The sequence below is a fragment of the Diospyros lotus genome, chromosome 12, assembly GCF_014633365.1.
Source record: "Diospyros lotus cultivar Yz01 chromosome 12, ASM1463336v1, whole genome shotgun sequence".
Lineage (NCBI taxonomy): Eukaryota > Viridiplantae > Streptophyta > Magnoliopsida > Ericales > Ebenaceae > Diospyros > Diospyros lotus.
The window spans coordinates 6674245-6697630 of record NC_068349.1 but is presented as its reverse complement, the minus strand read 5'-3'; the positions used below and the strand labels follow the sequence as shown (position 1 = coordinate 6697630).

Sequence of the window (23386 nt, the reverse complement as noted above, 5' to 3'; positions counted from 1 at the left end):
ATCCTTCTTTTTCTTAGGATAATTTCTCTTAATATGTCCTTCCTCATGGCAGTTATAACATTTTATAATTCTCCTACCATTCTTGGATTTGCACCAATATCTTCCCTTTTGTTTAGGGCCCCTCTTATCGGGTCTAGACCTAACGGTTAACACATCCCCAACTGAGCTCTTTCCATCTACCCTATGCTGCAATTCCCCTATTACATCATCTAGGGTTAGGGTGTCCCTGCCATGTTTTAATACATCTACAAAAGTCTCATATGATTTTGGAAGAGAATGCAATAAGACTAATGTCTTATCCTCATCATCATATTTAACATTTATATTTTTCAGATCTAGACACAATTTATTAAAACTATGTCATGACCCAAGAATCTATAGAAGAGCAATATAGTAATAGGTTCATAATAGTTGTTAGAAGATATTTTAGCAATTGGTTAGAAGCACATGGGTGTTGTTATGCAGTTAGTTAGGAGCAAATATGCATATATAAGGCTATGTAAATGGATGGGATTTTTCATGTTGGAAATTGATATTGAATCTCTAATTTTCCTCTCTACATTTCTCTCCAAATCTCCCTCTCATTTCTCTCTATTACTCTCTCCCTCTCTACTTATTTCTTGCCCTATTTCTGCCCCATTTCCCTCTCCAAACATTATGTTCTCAATTCTATTTCAATTCTGATTTCTTCCCCAATTCAATTCCTCTCCAATTACTTCTTAAACCTATTATGAACCCTAGGTTCATGACAAATGGTATCAGAGAAGTCCATCATTCGTTGTGGTTTTGATTCGAGTTCCGATGGTGATTATAGGCTACTAATTTCCGATCAAAGGAGTGCCAAGTAGTTTTGACTCGAAACTGTACACGGATTCCATTCGGAGAGACGGATTCCTCCGACTTCTTTGCTGGTGAGTTCCGACACCCTAGGCTGCTAATTTCCAAGTTGGAAGGTGTTTGAGGCGAGAATATGAGGCTTGGCAGCAGGCGAGCCAGGAAGTCGCAACTGGTGTAGGAGTTCCAAGAGATTGCGGTTGTGTAGTGGGGTTCTGGCAATCGCGGTTTGGTTGGGCAGGCGATCTTGGCCGTTGTATCTTAGCAACGGTCCTCAAACCTCCTTCCACAGTAATTGATCAAGGAAGGCAACCTTGGTTGTGGAAGAAAAGCAGAAGGTTCGACTATTGCATTCCAGAGCAGTAGGTTGATTCACTGTTATTTTTTTGAGTCGCTACAATCGCAATTTCGAATGTGAGGCAGATCAAAGTGACGCAGCTTCAGCTTCAGCAAATTTGAATCTCATAATTGATTCTGACGCACAAGGAGAAATGAGTCTGGCACACAAGAAGGTGAGGTCGGCTGATGTTCGAGGCTTGGAATTGGAAGACGGCTTGGCCAATTGATTCCGATGCATGGATCTTGACTGTCGGAAATTGAAGGAGATTACAGAAAACTGGGAGCAGCAAGAGATTGAGATCAATTCTTCGACTACAGCGATCTCGGTTGTGAAGGTGACCACGATAGCGATCAATCTTCACTTTTGATGGCGGACTCTAGAAGGCCGATCAAGTCGTTGTAATTGTGCGACTTCTTCCACTGCTACAATAGACCTGACCTTGAAGCAGAACAGTGGCTGCCATTTGCCACTTATTGGACCAATTTTAGAGGTGACTGGGTGAGGCAATTACAGAATGGAAGTGTGGGGATTTAGGTTGGACAGCGCTTCGAGTTCTTGGCCTGTGACTTGTCTGACTTGTAAGATTTTTGCCGTGACGAGCAAAGCATGCATGAGACCATGGGAGCCTAACTTGCAGCAAAAGGATGTTGCAATTTAGTTGGAGGTAGATATCAAAGGGAGTTTGGCCAGAAGCTTCATGCATGGGAAAAGAAGTTGGAGAAGGAGCCCAGCCGAGTTGACAAGGGAACAAGAAGTGTGGTACATGAATCAAGCAAGGAATTCGGTCGAGTGCTACACGAACAATTGCAAGAGTTTGCAATGATACTAATTAAGAAGTATCATTACAACTTTTCGGCTGAATTTTTCGAAGATTATCGCAGAAGTTTTAACAAATAAGACTTCCTTAAAATGGAGCAGCCAAGGCAAGAGTTAATACACTTGAATGTGCTAAATGAGGGCTGGCAGGAAAGAAATGAAGGGTCAAGCCAGATTGCATATTTCTCTTCCAGCCAAGGCAAGTTTCTTGCGAATTATGACCTTGATGTAGTTATATTCACCAACAGCAGATTCAAAGTGGTGAGGAATTCTTGAAGCCGATTATAGCTAGGGAAAAGCTAAAGGAGGCAACTAAAGAAGTCAAAGGTTTTGTCAAAGGGAACGAAACTCCCACTGTTGTATTGGTTCTTCCCCTAGTTGGCAAATCTAAATGCTTGTCTATTACATTGAAGGACGAACAGATGGCCAGAGAACTAGTTAGTCAACCCTATGTATTCAAAACAACACACAACAAATATGATGAGAAGGGGGAAACATATGTGGTTGCTGGTCGGTTGAGTGAGTTTCGGAATGATCGACATTTGAAGGCTATAAGGTTGCAAATTTCAGCTGCTACCTGCGACAAGGAGCAGCTAAATTCATTGAAGGCATTTGATGTAGACACATTGACAGTTTTGGCATTATATTGGATCCCCAGACTATGGATACTAGCAACCTTAATTTGGTAGCTATTGCAAACCCAAGGGAAATAGTATGTTACTCTTTGGAGGAAGATGCAGCCTTGTCCGCAATGATTATCATTTTTGTTTCAATTAAAAACCTAAAAATGAAGAAGAAGAGACTTAGAAGGAAGAAGAAGGATGAACCAAATAGAGAAAGTTGGAATTGGATGAAGAGCCATGCCTACTTGTTGCAAGTTCTTAGGGACAAAAACTCTCTCAAGGAGGGGGGAATTGTCATGACCCAAGAATCTATAGAAGGGCAATATAGTAATAGGTTGATAATAGTTGTTAGAAGATAATTTAGATATTTTAACAATTGGTTAGAAGCACATAGGTGTTGTTATGCAGTTAGTTTGGAGTAAATATGCCTATATAAGGCTATGTAAACAGATGGGATTTTTCATGTTGGAAATTGATATTGAATCTCTGATTTTCCTCTCTACATTTCTCTCCAAATCTCCCTCTCGTTTCTCTCTATTACTCTCTCCCTTTCTACTGATTTCTTCCCCTATTTTGCCCCATTTCCCTCTCCAAACATTCTGTTCTCAGTTCTATTTCAATTCTGATTTCTTCCCCAATTCAATTCCTCTCCAATTACTTCTTAAACCTGTTATGAACCCTAGGTTCATGACAAACTGTCAATGTGATCTTGTAACTTTTGACCTTCATTCATTTTGAAGGTAAAGAACTTGGCCTTTAAATACAATCGGCTTGATAGGGTCTTGGTCATGTAAAGGCTTTCTAATTTAAGTCAAAACTCTGCTACAATTTTCATTTTGGATACCTCCCGCAACACCTTATCCCCTAGACTCAATATCAAGTTATTATAGGCTTTCTTGATAATTTCCTTTTTCTGTTCATCCAAGCATGTCTTAGGCATTTTTGCTTCACCATCTAAAGCTTCTTCCAATCCTAAGTTCCCTAGCAAAGCCCTCATTTTCATTTTCCAGAGGCCAAAATCATTCTGGCCATCAAACTTTTCAATATCATATCTAATGGCAAACAGTCTTGACACTATTTCTATGACAGGAAGTAGAAAACAATAAAATCTTTGGCTTTCTTGATCCTAAAAACTGGCTCTGATACCAAGTTGTTATCTTGGGAGCACTGGAATCTGTTTTCTTTAGACAGAATTATAGCCTCTCTATTGCACACACACTCACAGATTGATCGAAATTAAAGAACAATTGTATATGAAGTAAAACAGAATTAAAAGATTGACAGAAACATAAATCAAACCACAAGAAGAACACAAATATTATTCTGGTTCAGATTGCCCCTTAGGACAACCCTACATCTAGCCTTAGAACCCTCCGAGAGCAGCCTTCTTTGATTGAATAGAATGCGATCAGTACAACCTTTAGCGCCCACAATTACAAGCTTCCAAGATTACAAAGAGTTATCTCTAATTACACAATATTTCCTCTTTAGCTTCCTCATGAATATCATGCATTATTAAATGCCTAGCCCTCTGCCCTATTTATAGAAAATAAGGATGTTACCTCCTAGGCAATTACATAATCGGTATGGATATTACTGGTTTACCCCCCAACTTAATTTCTAATTACAAGTTGGCCATCGTCTATCTATACCCTCTAAAATAACAATGCACACTCACTGCCAAAGCTAGCATCAACCTTACTCGAGACAACAACTCTTAACATTTCTTTATTGAGAGAATTTGAAAGCAAATTTTGGTTATAACAAATTTCATTATAAAATATTTTTGTTTATTATTAATTGGGGTTTGGGGATCCTCATTCCAAATGGGGCGAGGTCAGCAAGGATGGGGTTGAATATTTATGCCCCACCAAGGCTTAGGGCAGGGAACAGGGAGTCAGGGTTGGGGATGGGATGGACAAAACCCCATCCCTAAAAACCCAGAGCTTCAATCACACCTTTGAAAGCTCCATTAGAAGATCCTGCATACTTCCTCGCCTCTTCTCTTGTGAACATATGTTGTTGATCTCTCAAAGTAGCAAGGCCCCCCATACATAGTCCGTGTTTTGCTTTGTTTGGTGAAGGATATACTGAATTTACGATAAAAACTGATGCTCAGGACCTTCAGCACTCTTTCTCCTCAACCCCTACTTCTAAGTTGAGCCCCAAGTACTTCGGGCCATTCACTATGCTTGCTAAAGTAGGCAGGGTAGCTTATAAGCTGCAACTGACTGAAGGGACATCCACTCATCCGGTGTTCCAGGTGTCACTGCTAAAGAAAGCAGTGGAGCCTACTGCAGCAACCAGCCCCCATCTTCCCCCAGTAGATGAAGAGAGAGAGGTACCCGCGGAGCCCCAAACCATTGTCGGCCGGCGAATCACCTACAAGGACCCTATTCCCCTGACTGAAGTGTTGGTCCAATGGAGCCACTTACACCCAGATAACGCAACCTAGGATACCTACCAAACTTGCTGAAGCAGCACCCTTGAGCAACCCAGCTACTGTCCTTTCTTGGGGACAAGAAAAATCACAAGAGGAGAGGAATGTCACGACCCTAAAGGGAGGGCAAGGGCCTAAATGTAATTAGTAGCTATAAATGGCAAGGTTGTAATTAGCCTAGTATTGTAATAACCCATAGTTGTACTAATCAGTTACAGCTATAACCACTTGAACATGGTGGTTACAACCATGAGGCTACCTATAAAAGGAAGTAAGGCACCGAGGATAGGATTTATCATTTATGCAATTGAATAGAAACATAAATCTTTCCCTCCAAATTCTCTCTCTTTTCTTCTAAATTCTCCCTCCTATTTCAAACTCAGTCTCTCTCCCTTCAATTTGAATTCTGCAACTACTTAGTTCCCAATTTGCATAAGTCTCGAATCCGAGACTTATCACTTTGTTTGGTGAAGGATATACTGAATTTACGATAAAAACTGATACTCAGGACCTTCCCTTATGAGTGTGGAGAAGATATCATAATCAGTATACATTATGCCTAAGTCTATTACTTTCCACCGAAAACAAAGACCCTATAACTTTCCATTCAAGCTGCATTTGCAAAGTTCAATCTTCTTTTAACAATATTTTCTTCCTTTAAGATGGAAAAATCCAATAAGGATTAACCCCTGATAACATGGAAAAATGTAGTATTCTACAAGTTTGAGCCAAACCCCTATAATTCCATAAAAGGTTTATCACAACCCCTATTGGGCTATGGTAAGACCCGTCTATTCTGCCACAGATTTGGATGCATCCTTCCTTTCCTCATACTTCCCCTTTTGACCTCCATACACTTGCTATCTCTTAATTCTTCTCTTACTAGTTTCTTATTTCGGTAGCATCAAACTTTGTTCTCCATACTCTATGCAATTAGATTTATTTTGTTTCAAGTTCAACCTCCTGGTAACATTCCTACAGATTCATTGATTTTTTCCTTCAACCACTTTTCACTTTTCATGGGATAGACCTATTGTAAGTATTATGATGATGACATTATAATATTGTTACATAAAATAATATCATATTATTAATAATATTAAGGTTTTAGAATTATATTGTTAAACTTATAAAATTAATACTATGAATATGGTAATGACAACCATGCAATAGACTACTTGTTTTTAGCTTTTGTATTTTAAGTGCCAAAAGGATATAGAAGAACAAGAAAGTAAAAGGTTCAATTTGGAACTACATGTGACAATGATGAGAAAACAAAGAAAATCCATAATTCAAAGCCAAATAAATGAAGAGATGCACCCCCCCCCCCCCCCCCCCAAATCACATATACAAACACGCAGTCCATCCATCAATAGAACAGAACAGATAGTGCAAGCAAATAACTTACCAATCCAAAAACGGCAATTCTCCTTTTGCAACTCTATGTTGGTGAACACATCACCCCTGTGCCCCTACGGAGAACTGTAAGCCAACCCAGTCCACATGAGGCCCCAATAACCAACCAAAGAAAATGAACAGAATCCTGATAGGTGCATGGAGAAAGTACCTCACACAACCACAAGTTGGTATTTAAAGATAAGCCATGCCAATCATGTTCAACATCAACAACCAACTTTCCTGGAAATAGTAAACCAACAAACATGTAAGTTATAATACAAGACTGATCCAGAAAATGAAAATTAAACAATTAGATTTGGTGAGTTGAGAACAGGTACACAACTGACAGAAGAGTAAGTAAAAAAACCACCCACAGCCTAAAATTAAAACCCAACCTTTAAAAGTTCCCTGATTGTTCTCGATTTGTAGCAGTAGACAGCTTCTGACACCCATCAATCAGTGTGGTGTATGTGATTTCATCTAAAGCTACTCCTTGCTGAGCCATTTGACTGCATAATTTAAAGCCTTCCTCTACCTTACCTTCTTTGCAATACCCATTGATCAATGTGTTAAAAGTGATAGCATCTGGGACAATGCCCTTTTCTGTCATCTCTGTGAGAAGCCTTGCAGCTTCTTTCATATCACCAGATTTACAATACCCATCAATCATTACGGTGTAAGTAATTTTATTAGGGTTTATGTCATATGATGACATCTCCTGCAAAAAGATTTTCACTTCATCCATCTGACCAAGTTTACAACAACCACCAATAAGAGCAGTATAGCAAATGACATCTGGAAACAATCCCTCCTTTTGCATTTCCTGGATAAGGTATCTTGCCTTCTCAATTTGGCAAATATTGCAGAATCCATGTATCAAAGAAGAATATGTGGCAGGAGTCAATGGAATGCCCCTACTTTTCATGTCATCCCGGAGCCTAAAGGCTTCCACCATATTACCATTTTTACAGTAAGCACTAATAAGTGTATTATAAACAACGGAATTTAGTTCAATATTCTGCCCGAGCAACTCGTCAAAGAGATTTTTTGCCTCTTCAATTCTCTTAGCCTTACAAAATCCATCTATCAAGACTCCATATGTACGAACATTTGGAACCAGATTATTCCTTTTGCACTCATTCCAAAGGTCTACAGCTTCATCCATCTTTCCCACATTACATAGCCCATTCATCAAGAAGTTGTAAGTGACAATGTCTGGTTGAATTCCTTGCTTTAACATCTCTTCCCTTAGCTTAAAACCTCTTTCAACCTTACCATCTTTGCAAAAACCCAAAATAAGCGAGTTGTATGTAGTCCTATCCAATAGCAGACCTTGCTCTAGCATCACTTTGAGAAGCCTTGCAGCCTCGGGCATGTTGCCTGCTTCACAAAGGCCATGAATAAGAGCATTCGAGGTGATTGTATTAGGAGCAAACTGATTCTCCAGTAGCCTAAACCAGAGATTAACAGCCTCTGAATGCTTTCCCTCCTTACAAAGCCCACCAACTAATTTGGTCATCAACCTCTCACTCGGCCTCAACTGTCTCAATAGCATTTCCCAAATTAATCTCAACGCAGAGTCAAACCTAGATTTCATACAGAGCCAGTGAATAACTGACGTAAAGGAACCAGGATTTATGGATAAGCCCCCTGATAGCATCTCCTCCAAAATCTTCTCCGCTTCCTCCATCTGATTAACCTTACAGAAACCTTGGATAAGTGAGTTGAAAGTAACTGAATTGGGATCGAAGCCCTTGGACACCATAGCATCCCTCACGTTCAGTGCATTTTTGATATTTCCCATTTTGCAGTACCCATCAATCAGTGTGTTATAAACAACCTCATTTGGGACAAAACCTTCCCCCAACATTTCATTCAAAAAAAAATTGGCCTCATCATATTTTCCCAATTTCATCAATCCATTAATAAGGACACTGTACGTTATCATGCTTGGCTTCACATTTTTCTTTATCATATTCTCTTTTAACTCAAAAGCCTTGTCTAGTTCTCCAATCTTACAAAGCCCATGAATAATGTTATTATATGTAACAACGTTTGGAGCAATACCCATCTTCTCCATTTTGAGAAACAACGCCATTGCATCTTTAATCTTTAATCCTTTACAGAACGCATTAATTGCAGTACTAAACAAATAAACATCTGGTAGAACACCTCGGCAAATAATTTCAAACACCTCGTAGCTCTTCTCAAGCTCATTAGCCTTTACAAGAGCACTCAACACAAAGTTACAAGTCTTCAAAGAGGGATACAGACCCCTACTTGCCAACAACCGGAACACATGCAATGCGGTACTAAAACCAATATCTCGAAACTGAGTAGAGTAAACATGAATCAACAGATCAAATGTCTGAACACCAAGAGCCGACTCAGAAACAGAATTCAAATCAGCCAATGCAGTGGCTAACTCGAGATGCCTATTCTTAATGTCGTTAAAGGAAACGGGCAGCTTGCGATCAATTAACCGAATCAAAAGCAACCGAGCGGGTGCAACCAAATTCGAAAAAATAAGCAAACGAATCAAAAGACAATAGGACCTCAAATTGAACCTATACCCACAAGATTCAGACGCAAAATGGAAGAAATGCAACACAGTTTTTGGGTTCGCAGAGAAGCGAATGTGGAAGAAAAGCGTATCGAATTGGTATGGAGACAAACGAGTTAGAATGTCTGTACATTTAGAAGAGTCTAGAGATTGCTTAGATAGGAGCGAGGTTACCCAGGCGAGAAGGCTCTGATCAATCGGCTCCGGTTGCTTCTCTAACTGCTCCGATTGGTTGTGTAGCCGTGGGGCAGTGGAAGTGACGCAAGTTAGAGGACGGTTGATTCGCGAGAATATTGGATAGGGTTTGGTTACCGAAAGCCTCCTCAGATTCATTTGCGAGCACATACATACATGCATAAATGTATGCAAGGCAAAGGAATCCGTGGTTCTGGGTTTTGATTGGTTGCGTTGTTGGCTCAGAGCGAGGGAGGCTTTGAAGGTGCTGGAGGAGGCGGCGCCATGACTTACGTAGATAGTTGAGCGGACCAAAATGATCCACGAACCATGAAGAGGGGAGAGAGAGAGAGGAGTCCGGGAAACGGACCTTATTTCTGGCGCAAGAGTATGGAACTGAAACGAAATCAGGGTTATGGGAAACGAAACGAGAAAGAAGCAGAGATGGAGCCGTGAGCTTAGGGCTGATTATGATTGTGATTGGGCTGCCCATAAGGGCTGATTGGCCGTTTATGAATTGGGCCTTGATAGAATAGAGATGGACCGAGACAGTGGGCCGAGAGGCTGATGGGTCAAGGGTCTCCTTTATTGATTGAATCAATGCTTCAAGCAATATTTATATATTTATTTTGAGCATCTTCCTTTCAGATGATCATCATGGTGCTTGATGTGATAACAAATAATCGGGATATTGTTGCAACCCAATAACTGGAAAGAAGAGAATGGAAGCATGAGTGTGAGAAAGAAATTTCTTTCTAAAGGAAACTTTGGAAGTATTTTTTACAAGAATGCTTCGAAAGCAAGCTTCGAAAGGAAGCTTCCTCACACGTAGCAACTAATCTCCTTCAGAAGAAGGCTTCGAAAGGGAATTTTCTCAAGGGACACGTGTCTCTGAGGATCGGTGACACGTGTCTCCGAGGATCGGTGACACGTGTCCCCTATGACCATCCTCGAGGCTCGATCCCTATAAAAGCACAGGTACAATTCTCATAGGGGAATTTGAACATTGGTATAACACTTTCACTTTCCTTTCTAAATTTAGTCTACTTTCCTTTTTGCAAGATTATTTTCCTTCTATTACTGATTTAAGTATCGAAGGGTCTTCGTGAGAGGAAAATCCTACGAGTCTTCTAGTTTTTGCTTGTTGTCTACAGTTCTTCGGGAAACGCCACACCCATTCATTTGGGATGACAGCTTGCGGGAAAGGATCAATCCCCTTGAAAGCCAAGTTCCTTTGGAAGACCTTGCCAATATCAAGTTCCTGCAAAAAGTTTTGCTCATTCCTTCGAAAAATGCCATCTCTTGTGCATCATCAAGTTCTTTCGGCAGAATTCTTCGGAAGACCCTTTCGGAAGCATCCTTCAGAAAGTGCTCTATATCAAAAGACCTTTGGTCATCTCAAGAGATCCTCACCTACCACGAAATCACTCTTCGGGAAGGAACTTTGGGAATACCTTTTAGAAGGACTCTCCGAGCCTTTTCGGGAACGTCCTTCGGAAAGCCCATTTAATTTACTAGCTTAGCATCGATCTAGCCCTTCGAAAACTTTATCCTATCTTAGTGATCGGATATCGATCGTATCCTGAGATTATCGACATCCACAAGCATCTCACTCCTAAAAATTTAATTATTGTATTTTGACAATAACATATATAAATAAAAAATATATTTTAAATGCTGGCAAAAAAGGTCATGCCCATGCATGCATTGAGTGTTGTATTTTATAGTGTGTGTGTGAGTGGTTGTCCCACATTGGTTATGTAAAGAGGTGAGAGTGGGTATTTATACTTCTCCCTCACACTTGGGTTTGGGCCCTAAAGGGCACCCAGATTTTGTGAGCGGGCGAACCCCTTGGCCCTCACGCGCTGCCGCCGTCCGTCAGGTCGAGTCATTTAGATCTATTTTATTTTATCTTTAATTTTTTTTTTTTTTTTGCTTCTATAAGTGATTTTGGTTCCCGAAGCGTTCTTCTGGAGCGTCATTGCCTGTTCGTCTTCCTGAAGAGCGATCAATGCCGACTTGAATGGTGCATCATCTCGGTGCCCTCGACTCGGCCTATAAAAGGATGGTCAAGCCTTCTGTTCAAGGCATCCGAGTTTCGCATCCTCTATTCTCCTCCTGCTTCTTGTTTTATCCCACAAAGAGCAAACCTTATTGTGTTCTGCCAGATCCGATCGATCGTGGTCGCCGCCCACCAGAGTAGACCGTTGTATCCCGCTGACAGTCGTCGTAGCCTGCAAGTGACCTGAGCATGGCGTTATTGTCTTCAGGTCAGTGCCTCCCACGTGCCTCGGTCTTCCAGCATCTCGGTTGTTGTTTTCGTTTCTGTAATCCGGGTTTGAGTTCCTGTTATCAGTTTTTGCTATTGTTATATATATTATGATAGATACATATATATTTGTGTTGTTGTGAGATAGTTTTGGCTTTTGTGTGTTTTGTTGAAGAGATTTGGTATATACGTTATTGTTATTGGGTGTGTCGACCTTTGTTAAACTGTGTAATTCCTTCAATATTACACTGTTGTTCCAATAATCTGAAGACAATAATTAGAAGGAAAGTAATCTAAAATTTTCCTAAGTTGAAAATGGCTACCCCCAACACCAACATCCTTACAGCCTCTGTTGCTACTGCTATTCCGGTCGTTGCCATTGTACCGGCTGTTACCAAAACAACGACACATGTTGAAAAGCCACAACAGTTCAATGGGGAGGACTTTAAGAGATGGCAACAAAAGATGGTCTTTTATCTTACCACTCTGAACCTAGTGCATATCTTGAAGGAAGCATGCCCAGTCACCCCAGAGAATGCAACTGCGGAGGAGGTTGCTGGCAAGGAAGCATGGATGCATACGGACTTCCTGTGCTAGAATTATATACTAAGTGCCTTGGCAGACTCACTATACAACGTATACTGTATTGCCTACCCTATAGCAAAGGAACTTTGGGATGCTCTGGATAAGAAGTACAAACTGGAGGATGCTGGGATAAAGAAATTCCTCGTGGGAAAATTTCTTGACTACAAGATGGTTGATTCCAAATTGGTGGTCAACTAGTTGGAAGAACTGCAAGTGCTCTTCAGTGACTTGCTGAGTGAGGGATTGGTCATAAATGAACCATTCCAAGTTGCCGCTGTGATCGAGAAGTTACCACCCTCGTGGAAAGACTTCAAGAACTATCTCAAGCACAAGCGAAAAGAGCTGTCCATGAAGGATTTGGGTATCAGACTCCGCATTGAAGAGGATAACCGAAAGGAAGATAAAGCTCCTCTTAGGCTAGAAGCAAGAGCCAAAGTGGTTGAAGCTTCAAAACCTTAGCCCAATAAACAATAAGGCAAGAAGAATAATGGGAACATGGGTCCCAAGAATAAAACCCTCACCAAGCGCATCCAATGGAGCTGTTGGGTGTGCGACAAGACGGGTCATAAGATCATTGCCTGTCGTCATAAGAATGGACAGGGCTTTGGCAACAACCAGCGCAAGAACAGTCAGGCCAACATGATGGAAGAAGATGTCGACCTGATTGCGGTTATCACAGATGTCTGCATGGTGTCGAATGCCACGGGCTGGTGGGTAAACACTAGGGCTACTAAGCATATCTGTAGTGACAGGGCTCTATTCACCACATATGAAAATGTTGATAGCTCTGAGAAGCTGTACATGGGGAATGCTTTTGCTTCTTCTGTGATCGGAAAAGGTAAGGTCCTGTTGAAGTAGACCTCTGGGAAGATACTCGTCTTCAATGACGTGTGCCACGTGCCGAAAATCCGAAAGAACTTGGTGTCTGGAACCCTACTGAATAAGAATGGGTTCAAACTTGTATTTGAGTCAGACAAGTTCACTCTTACTAAGGAGGGTATGTATGTGGGACGGGGTTATTTACTTGATGGTTTGTTTAAACTTAATGTACTAGCCCAAGTTCCCAAAATTAATAGAATAAGAACAAGGCGTCCGTTTATTCAGTTGATTTGTGTGATGTGTGGCACTCAAGGTTATGGCACGTCAATTATTGTTCTCTCCAAAAAATGGTAAATTTAGGATTGTTGCCTAACTTCAGCGTTGACAAAGGGCACAAATGTGAAGTCTGTGTCGAGTCAAAGTTCACGAGGAAGCCATTCTCATCCGTGGAAAGAAATAGTGAGTTACTCGATTTAATTCACAGTGATCTATGTGACATGAAAAGTATTCCTACTAGAGGTGGGAATAAGTACTTCGTCACATTCATTGATGACTGTAGCAAGTATTGCTATGTATATTTGTTACATAGTAAAGATGAGACCTTAGATATCTTCAAGACATATAAGGCAGAAGTTGAAAATCAACTTGAGAAGAAAGTGAAGGTGCTGAGATCAGATAGAGGTGGTAAGTATGAATCATCATCTCTCTCTGAGTTCTGTGAGGTTAATGGCATAATCCATCAAACCACAGCACCATATACACCACAACAAAACGGTGTTGCCGAAAGGAAAAATCGAACGTTGAAGGACATGGTTAATTGCGTGCTCAACAGTTCAGGTTTACTCCACAACTTGTGGGGGGAGGCTTTGCTTACAGCAAACTTAGTTTTGAATCGAATTCCACATAAGAAGACTGACAAATCTCCTTACGAGATATGGAATGGAAAGCAACCCTCGTACAAAATCCTGAAAGTGTAGGGGTGTTTGGCTAAGGTGCAAGTTCCTTTACCGAAGAGGATCAAACTTAGACCAAAGACGATAGATTGTGTCTTTATTGGCTATGCACTGCATAATGCTGCCTATAGGTTCCTGGTGATAAAATCAAAAATTCCTGATATTAACAATAACACCATAATGGAATCTATAATAGTTGAGTTCTTTGAAAACATATTTCGTTTTAAGGAAGAAAGATGCGGTGATGGTGGTTCCAAGAGGAAGTATAAGGCAAGCTCTTCTGAGGGTCAAGTTGGTCAGGAGACTGAGGTTGAATCTAAAAGAAGCAAAAGAGCTAAGAAAGTTACTTCTTTTGTACCAGATTTCCTAACCTATATGGTAAAAGATGAGCCTCAAACTTTTAATGAGGTTATGACATCTTCTGATGCTCCGTATTGAAAGGAAGCTATCAACAGTGAGATGGAGTCCATTATGCAGAATCAGACGTGGGAATTGGTTAGCTCACCTCCAGGAAGTAAGTCAATTGATTGCAAATGGATATTTAAGAACAAACTAAAGGCTGACGATACTATTGATAAGTACAAGGCCCGTCTAGTAGCTAAAGGCTATCGCCAAAAGGAAGGGCAAAACTTCTTCAATACCTATTCTCCAGTAACGAGAATCACATCTATAAGGGTGTTGATTGTGATTGCAGCATTACATAATTTAGAAATCCACCAAATGGATGTCAAGACTGCATTTTTGAATGGAGATTTGGAGGAAGAAATTTATATGGAACAACCCGAAGGGTTTGTCGTAAAAGGACATGAAAAGAAAGTGTGCAAGTTTATAAAGTCTTTTTATGGACTGAAACAAGTACCGAAGTAGTGGCATGAGAAGTTTGATCACACTATACTTGCAAATGGATTCAAGACAAATGAGTGTGATAAATGTGTTTATGTTAAAACCATAAATCACGAGTATGTCATTATGTACTTGTATGTGGATGATATATTGATAATGAGCACTGATAGAAGTGTCATAGAATCCACAAAAGGGATGTTGAATTCCAACTTTGATATGAAAGACCTGGGACTTGCTGATGTCATTCTTGGAATTCGAATAACTAAGAATGCCGAAGGGTATATACTTTCTCAATCACACTATATCGAGAAAGTGTTGCGCAGATTTGGTCATTTCGAGAGTAAGCCCGTGGTTACTCCATTTGATCCAAACTCTAAATTAAAGAAGAACAGTGATGAAGGTGTATCTCATTTGGAGTATGCTAGGGTCATCAGAAGTTTGATGTACATCATGAATTGTACAAGACCCGATATTGCCTACTCGGTAGATAAGTTAGCAAGATACACGAGCAATCCTGGGCATGACCATTGGGATGCCCTGGTCAGGGTACTCAGGTATCCGAAGTACACGTTTGAGTATGGATTGCATTACACAAGGTATCCACTTGTACCGGAAGGATTTAGTGACGTTAATTGGATTATTGATAGCATGGAGACTAAGTTAACCAGTGGGTACGTGTTTACCCTAGGTGGAGCCACTATATCATGGAAGTCTTCAAAACAGACGTGTATCGCGCGGTCTACTATGAAGTCCGAGTTTATTGCTCTAGATAAAGTAGGTGAAGAAGTTGAATGGCTTCGAAATTTTCTTCAAGACATTCCACTGTGGCCTAAGCCTATAAACACCATATGTATCTATTATGACAACTTAACTGCCTCGATGCGAGCTAAAAATAGTGTCTACAATGGAAAATCGAGACACATAAGGCCCAGGCATAGTTCTATGAGATAGCTGCTCACCAATGGAATAATTTCAATTGATTATGTGAAGTCGAAGGAAAACTTGGCCGATCCTTTGACTAAAGGGGTCGCAAGAAAGTAAGTTGTCTGTACGACGAAATGAATGAGGTTAAAGTGTAAGCACCCCCGCCCGGATATCCAAACCATGCGGACTACCCGAATAGGAGCACTTACAGAAGGAGAAAGAATGAAACACGAGACAAGAACCACCCTGGCATGCATACACAAAAATAAGAACAGCGGAAGCGAAGCTAAACACATGCATGCACTACGGGCACCCCGCTAGCACAGCGATCACATGATAAATAATTAAACACAGACTCTTGTGCCGACATACACGAGAATCGAGGAAAGACCAAGCACAGTACAAAATAATAGAGTAAATCCTACTCAGACATCAGAGTTGACAGGGATTGATGGAACTATCTGTACACCATACCGACTATGCCGCTAAAAGATGACTCCCTTGCCATGGCCCACGTTGCCACTACCTGGAATGATGGAAAGCAAAGTGAGTCGAGAAACTCAACGAGCATAAAGAAAGAAAAGCTGAAGGCTATATAGATCCAATAAGCTTTCCCCCAGAACACCAACCCCCAAGCACACACAAGCCATGAGACGCTACCAAACAATAGTATAGCATAATGAAAACACATACCGGTCCTTGGGGCGCACATAAGACACACAGCACCTAAGTCCCATACCAACTTGCTGTTGCCCTAGAAGGCAACATAAATCTCCAAAAAACCTGCGCGTGTTGTCCCGAGTCGGTACTCCTATCACCCATGTGTCCGTGTCGATACTCCCGACACCCGAGCCATAGGCTCCCTCGGAACAGTCCTCCCGTCCAAGAACTAATAACTACCAATAATCATGCAATGCACATAGAAATGTAATGGTGTAGTAAGCATTAACGTGATACACTGGCGCCCATACATTCAGGCATCAGGCCATGCTCCGCCCACATAGTAAGCCACACGCGATGCATATGCCCGTGCTGGATGCAACCTAACCAAACTAGAATGTCCGTGTCCAAGCATACTCAATAAATGAATATCCCAACATGCAACCCGTACCCATGTGCATATCAAATCATGAACAGTAATATAATGAATCTAATCGTGCAGTAAATCACATACTGACAGAGCTAGTTAGCAATGCCTAGCACCGATCAACGGCCAGTGACTAGGAGTGTCCACCTGATGGTCCACTTCAGGGCTGTACAATAGTCTACCCCAACGTCACCAAACAGCCGACCCCTGTCCCACTGTTTGATGGCTCTAACCGAACCATAAATAGATTCGAGAAAATCGTAAATAAATCTGCACAACTATGAACCTACTCCCCAAGTTGGGTTCAGCATCATTCTGAAAGGAATGAGGGTGGTACAAACCCCCGTAGGCACACAACGAATAAAACTCTAAATGTCCCGAATTTAATTTAAATAAAAACAAATGAATAATAATTCAATAAATAAGGCTAAGCGTCGGATTAGAGTAAGGGAGGTAATAAAATACGAGAAACAATAGAGTCTCTCATGGGAATTAAAGAACAGAAAGAGAGGGTTAAGAGCTTGCCTTTACACGGCCGTTCCTTGCCTTTCTTGCATTCCCGCTGCGAAGTAAAACGTTTGTTGGCAATAAATAAAATCGTAACTTTAATTAAATAAATCTACCGTGTAATATAATTAATTTAACCATCTAAAATCCTACGTAAGCACATCGTAAATAAAATTCCAACAAGTCTTATATTTAATTTAAATTAAATCACGCCAATAGTATCCTCAATTTAAATAATTAATACGCAACACCAAAACGTGTTAAGGGAAGGCGAAGGGTTCATAAAATAGAAAAAGATCACAAGGGTAGAGGGAGCTTGCCTCTATTTAACTGTTTACAGTGTTTCCACGCTTGAACACCACCAAATTAATACACGCTGCAAATAGATTAAACTCCCAAAAATTAACAAAATTAAACCAAAAATGAAATTACAACCGTACAGAATAATTAATACACATTTTTTTACTTACTTGACTAATTAAAATCCACTTAAACCGCATTTAATCTTCACTTTTCTCCCAAATTTCCTCAATTTCTTCATCACGGCGCCGCTGCTTCTTTTCTTCTTTCATTTCTTTCCATTTCCTCTTCTGTTTCGTGCGAAATCAGCCTGAAATGGGCCTTAAATTAGCCAAAAATAAGTAGCCAGGACGTAGCCACGTGGCAGCCGCTGGGCTGCACTGGAGGCCACCGCCTAAGGCCCAAAACGACGCCATTTTGGGCGCCTATGGTTTGGCAAAATTGAGCAAAATCCTCCCCCAGCACGCATGGCTGAGCCTCGATCCCGCGATCTTCTCGCGTGCGCACCACCAAGCTGGCAACCTCCTTCATTCAATATACACATTGTCTTAATTTTATAATAAACCGTAGCCACTTCCTCAAATCACATTTTAACCCCCAACAGTTTCCATTAATTACACATGCACCTAAACTTCTTTTTCCTTTTATTACATTTACACCCCAAATTTTCAGAAAATCTACTAAATTAATTTATTCCACTATTTTCATAAATACTCCCAATTAAATTAATTAATTACCTAAATTTCCTATTTCCTCAAAATTACATAAATAAACATTTTTCTTAAATCTCTAAATACCCAAGTAAATTAATATTTCCTTTTAACCCACAATTATTCAATAATCATCACAAATACAATAATTAATAATGATTAACCATTTCTAAATAATTTAATTAATTACCTTTAATTTCTTATTCTCCTCAAAACCACATAAATAAATTCTTTCTCTTAAATTCTCAAATATTCACTAATGTCCTCAAACACCGGTTTGAATAATTATTATTTATTTTTAAATTTCGGGATATTACATAAAGCCTATGAAATGAGTTTTTCGGTGGTAACCTAACCCAGTTAACTGGAGATCCCAAGATCTGGGTTAAATAGGCAAACTGATTAAAACAATTCATAGTCTACACTCTGAGGAACTTATAGTTCCTTCCCTATTCCCGATAGCAAAAGTGTGGATTCTGTTGATAGAACAGGTAATGTTGATATCTTGTTATAAGAGGAGTAGTGACAGAGTGCTCTTAATCAATGATTACTTATGTGAAAGTAGAAGTAGGTCGCTTCTATGAGAACTATTATAAAGGGATTGGGTTATCTAGAGCTCTCATGAATTCAGGATATTGTCTAGGACCAAAATAAACACAATCGTATAGAACTCGAAGGTGTGAGACGAGTTGTGTGTGATGTTTGTTGTCTTGATTTGCCACCAGGAGGGTAGTTCAAGAGTTGGGCTCACTACTTCTTCGGTAAGTTTGACAGATACTCACTAAGGGAGGTTCAAGTCCAAAAGACACATTGCCTGATGCATAACTTGTTGTTTGCTCTCTATCGTGTCGTGTCGGTTTGTTGGTTTAACACACTTACACTTATGTAGGGGATTGTTGTATTTTATAGTGTGAATGTAAGTGTGTGTGTGTGGGTGGTTGTCTCATATTGGTTGTGTAAAGATGTAACGCCCTGTTTTCCCAGGTGCGTTATAACTTGGGACAATTCCAGGATAATATTTTTTTTTTCTTTCAAACTATTTCTACACCATATCATTCCTTGAATCCGTCCCAAAATTTTCATACATTAATCTCGAAATAGAATCACTATACACATCATATGCGGAAGCAATGATCGAAACCTGATATCTTAACATTAATCATAAATAAATTCTTACATCTTCAACATTTCTCAAACGTTCAGAATCTAAAGTAGCAGAACTTAAATACAGGGGTTATGTTACATACATTTCATTTATCATGCACTCTGCTAAGTGCCATTTCATACCTCATTCATCTTCGTATCAGCTACAATCTCCACTGAAACGTTTGAATATTCGAGGGGGGCAAAGCTCAAGTTAGATGATGAATCATCTAAATAAGGGTACAAAAAACATATTTTGTGCATGAATAATGTCTTTCCTCGTAGGTGTCAACTGCACTCCTCATGCCACCTACCATTTTTGCGGCCCCCTTTTTTGAAGCCGAGGTGTATGGGTGCACCCTTGGTAAAGTAACGGTGCCAGTTCGTACTCCCTACGACCTCAAATATGAGTGATCAATGATATCAACGTGTATTCGTGCATTTCATAGTCATGTCATGTATGCAGTCTACGTGATAGATACATATCAGGGCATGTCAATATGATGAAAACATTTTCGAGGAATATAAACTACTTACAAACCAAGCATTTTCCATAAAATTAACTTTAATTGGGGAGTATCACTTACTTTCTCAAGCTTATCGAGCTACCTCGATATCTGTGCCTTGTCTCGTGCATCGCCTCGATTTGCGTGTCAATCTCAAAATTTGACAAGTCACTTCAACTTATTCCTCAAACCATCCTAATCACCATATTTATTTAAATAAACATTAAAACCTATTTTCCCATAATTTTTGACATTTTCTATCATTTTTTCTCTATTTCTTCCTATTTTTCCTCAATAAATCCAGATTAAATATTTCTAAAATATTTTCTCAAATATTTCACTACGAAAATTCATAAAATAATATTTCTGAATTTCTAAAATTTTTTAAGAAATTTTACTTACCTTAACTTAGCTTTTTTGGCTTCCTCGGTATGCGTGCCACATCCTCGAAACGCGTGCCCGAGCCAATTTCCTTGTTAAAATATCCGGGATATTACTGAAACATAATTTTCTATTTTCTTTTCTTTTCTTTTTTCTTTATTTCTTTTTCTTTTCTTTTTTTTTTCTCCTTCTTCCCCTGTCTCCTGCAACTTACACACAACTTCTTCTTCTTTTCTTTTTCTACTTTTTCTTTTCTTTCTTCTTCTTCTTCTTCCTTCTTCCTTCTTCCTTCCTTCCTCTTTTATTCTCTTTCACTGCAACGCACTAGCAGCTGCACACGACCTGCCTGGCCCTCCCATCAGCCACCGCGCGTCGCTTCCGACCATCCCCGCGCGCGTCCGACCTCCCTGCTCGCTGATCGCAGCTCCTGCGTGCTGCCGCCACGTCGCTAAACTGCTGCAAGCTTGCGGCCATGGCTACCGCAAGCTGTTGTGGCCCATTCTGGCCACTTTCGACCACCATCGCGGCTGCAACGATCACATTCGCTGCTTCCTCGTGCCTCTTCGAACCCTCTTCCATCTCTCTCATCTCTCGGTCGAAGCTTTCATGGACTCCCTCTCTGCTTCTTCCCCCATCTGCTTCTTCCCTCTCTATTTATAGGCAAACACACCACCCACTCCACTGCTCTGGCCATCACTCGACCCATTCCTTATTGCATGTAAGGCCTTCCAAAACTTGCAGAGGTGCGGCTGATTTGAAGGTTGCAGGGCGTGGGCTTGAATTGCAGAGGCATGGCTTCACGCCCTATACGGCCATGCACACATGTATATATATATATATATATAATTATACACTAATATCACATTTATGTATAGAAAATTACATAATCAAATTCCAACTTTCATCATATTTCACTTGGGTAACTCCTTAATTTCAATTATACCCTTAAACACTAAATTAATTTACATTTCGATACAGAAAACGCAAAATTAATAATTTTAAAGTTACTCGATAATGTCGATTTTGCCCCAGTGTCCTTATCGGGTTGTCGTTTCCTCCTGAAATCACTGAAGGGTTGCTCGTTACGCAAAACCAGAGCTCCCTTAGGGTTCCGTTGATTTTTCGGGAGTCTCCTACAATAATTCGATTTTGCAGCCTAAATGGCAACTACATTTTAACTGTACCGAAAACTATTCCCGATCCGATTTCTTTCGATACCATAAATCCTATCTCGATACGCTCGTCAAGACCATATAATTTTTCTTAGACAATTTCACTCTGAGGCATTCCCTGCAGCCGATTCGATACTTATAACTGCTATCAAACCAATTTTTCGATATTCTAAACTCATCGAAATTACGTGGCAACCTTATGCTGAGATGGGGTCTTACATTCTCCCCTCCTTACAAAAATTTCGTCCTCGAAATTTGTCACATGTCCTAAATCTCAAAATTTCATCCTCGAAAGTAACACCTGACTGATCAAATAACTAGAGAAGATCCTACTCGAAACTCGTGAATACCAATACGCATACCAAAATCCGAACCCTTGGACTAACTATGTTCATCAAGACAAGTACACTTGTCAACTATGCATACCCTTCGAATTTCTCTTTCTAAAAATCGTAACCGCATAACTCGGTTCTTAGGCCATGAGTCTTAATCTAAACTACCATCCAAGCTGGTACCCATGTCATTATAATGAGCACGCGGCTCTCATATCCACATTCTCAATTTTTAATTTACTTTTCACTAAGTCATCCAATCGATATCCTTAGTCTTGTCACTTTTTTTTTTCCCTCGAAACTACCTATGCCTCACCTTAAGTCATCATAAACTTAATCATTGCTTGATCTTTACCCGAACCAACCTATTTGAGGTTTCTTATAACTGTTGTTTCCTCATTCTCGTAGATACTCATCACTTGATATAACATCAAGTTTCTACCAATTGACCGTAATCATCTTTATGTAACTATTTCCTCAAGAAATTTTTATTAATAGATTCTATTTGTCTCCAATACTTCATTCCATAACTTAACCTTTATCGATCGAAATCTAACGTTGTCTTCCAAGTCTAGCAATACTAATATCCTTGCATCGCTTGCTCTTTTGTTACTTGGTCACTAAACTAACACCTATTCATCCATATACCCATAACTCAAATAACTCCTCGCACTTTTCGAAGTGATCCTCAAATATCATACGAAAATTTTCTTCGCATTTGACCATTGGCTCTTTTGACTTCCAGTTAATCATAGCACAGGTTCACTTATCGACTCGCAATCTCCAGACTTACTCATTGACTCTATTGTCTACTTGTCTTAGTAATAGTGCTATTAACTTTATTCGTACTATTTTAGCCTCTTAGTCCACACAATCTATCATTATCATCCAATCAAAATCTCGGGACCATTTACCCTCAAGCATCACACTGAAGAGTGTCACACGTAACCTTATTATTGCAAGGGTCTACTTTACTCCTCGATCGCGTATCAATCCTAGAAAATATCATAGCTTATTGCATCTATTTAATAACTCATCAAATTCGAGGTAAAAGTATCGACTCTTAATTATCACATCTTTCAAAGCCTGATCATTTACGTCCTCAATCAAACTACTTATAACTAACCATCTAATAACCTCAAGCTATTATTGGCAATAATTCCGATAAATCTCTCGAGAATATTTCCTGATATTTTATATTTTTTCTTACGGCTTTTCACTGACCGCAAATGCTAGTACCACAAATCAACAGGCTCTTTATAACCATAACTTGCTGACATCAATCAGTTACATATCTCCCAATTTACCTACCAGGGCTACCTAGACTAACTGTCTAGTCATACGAGGGTCTCATTCTCCAAAATCGAAATCTTGGATTTCAAATCGATCTAGGCCTGTAGCTTTTCCTATTGCGACCCGCTATCCTGGCACATCTGTCATTGCCTGTCTCTCTTAAACACGTCAAAGATTCTCACAACCTTCTAGACAACCATCCATAACTATACTGCCAACCAGAGCAGGCAGGTACTTACGTCATCCAAGGTACTCCAATCTTCACTAATAACTCTAAAGTTTCATCATGAATCCTTAGATCCTCAATCAATTCTTTCAAAAAAAAAAATTTAAGAATCCCAAACCAATTTATCTCCGAAAATCTCAAATCAGAT

The 23386-nt window shown here is 39.9% G+C and overlaps 1 protein-coding gene across 5 annotated transcripts in view; it reads right to left on the bottom strand.

Moving 5' to 3' along the window:
* Nucleotides 1-9616, bottom strand: part of LOC127786691 (pentatricopeptide repeat-containing protein At4g19440, chloroplastic) — a 44647-nt gene extending 35031 nt beyond the window's left edge. For all 5 annotated transcript variants that reach the window (XM_052314276.1, XM_052314277.1, XM_052314273.1 and 2 more), the window contains exons 1-3: nt 6847-9616; nt 6621-6691; nt 6462-6535 (exon numbers count right to left, since the gene is read on the bottom strand). In XM_052314276.1, the coding sequence (XP_052170236.1) occupies nt 6849-9371 (2523 nt within the window). In that variant the 5' untranslated portion in view covers nt 9372-9616 and the 3' untranslated portion in view covers nt 6462-6535; nt 6621-6691; nt 6847-6848. The remainder of the gene's footprint in view (nt 1-6461; nt 6536-6620; nt 6692-6846) is intronic.
* Between the last annotated feature and the right edge of the window lie 13770 nt (nt 9617-23386).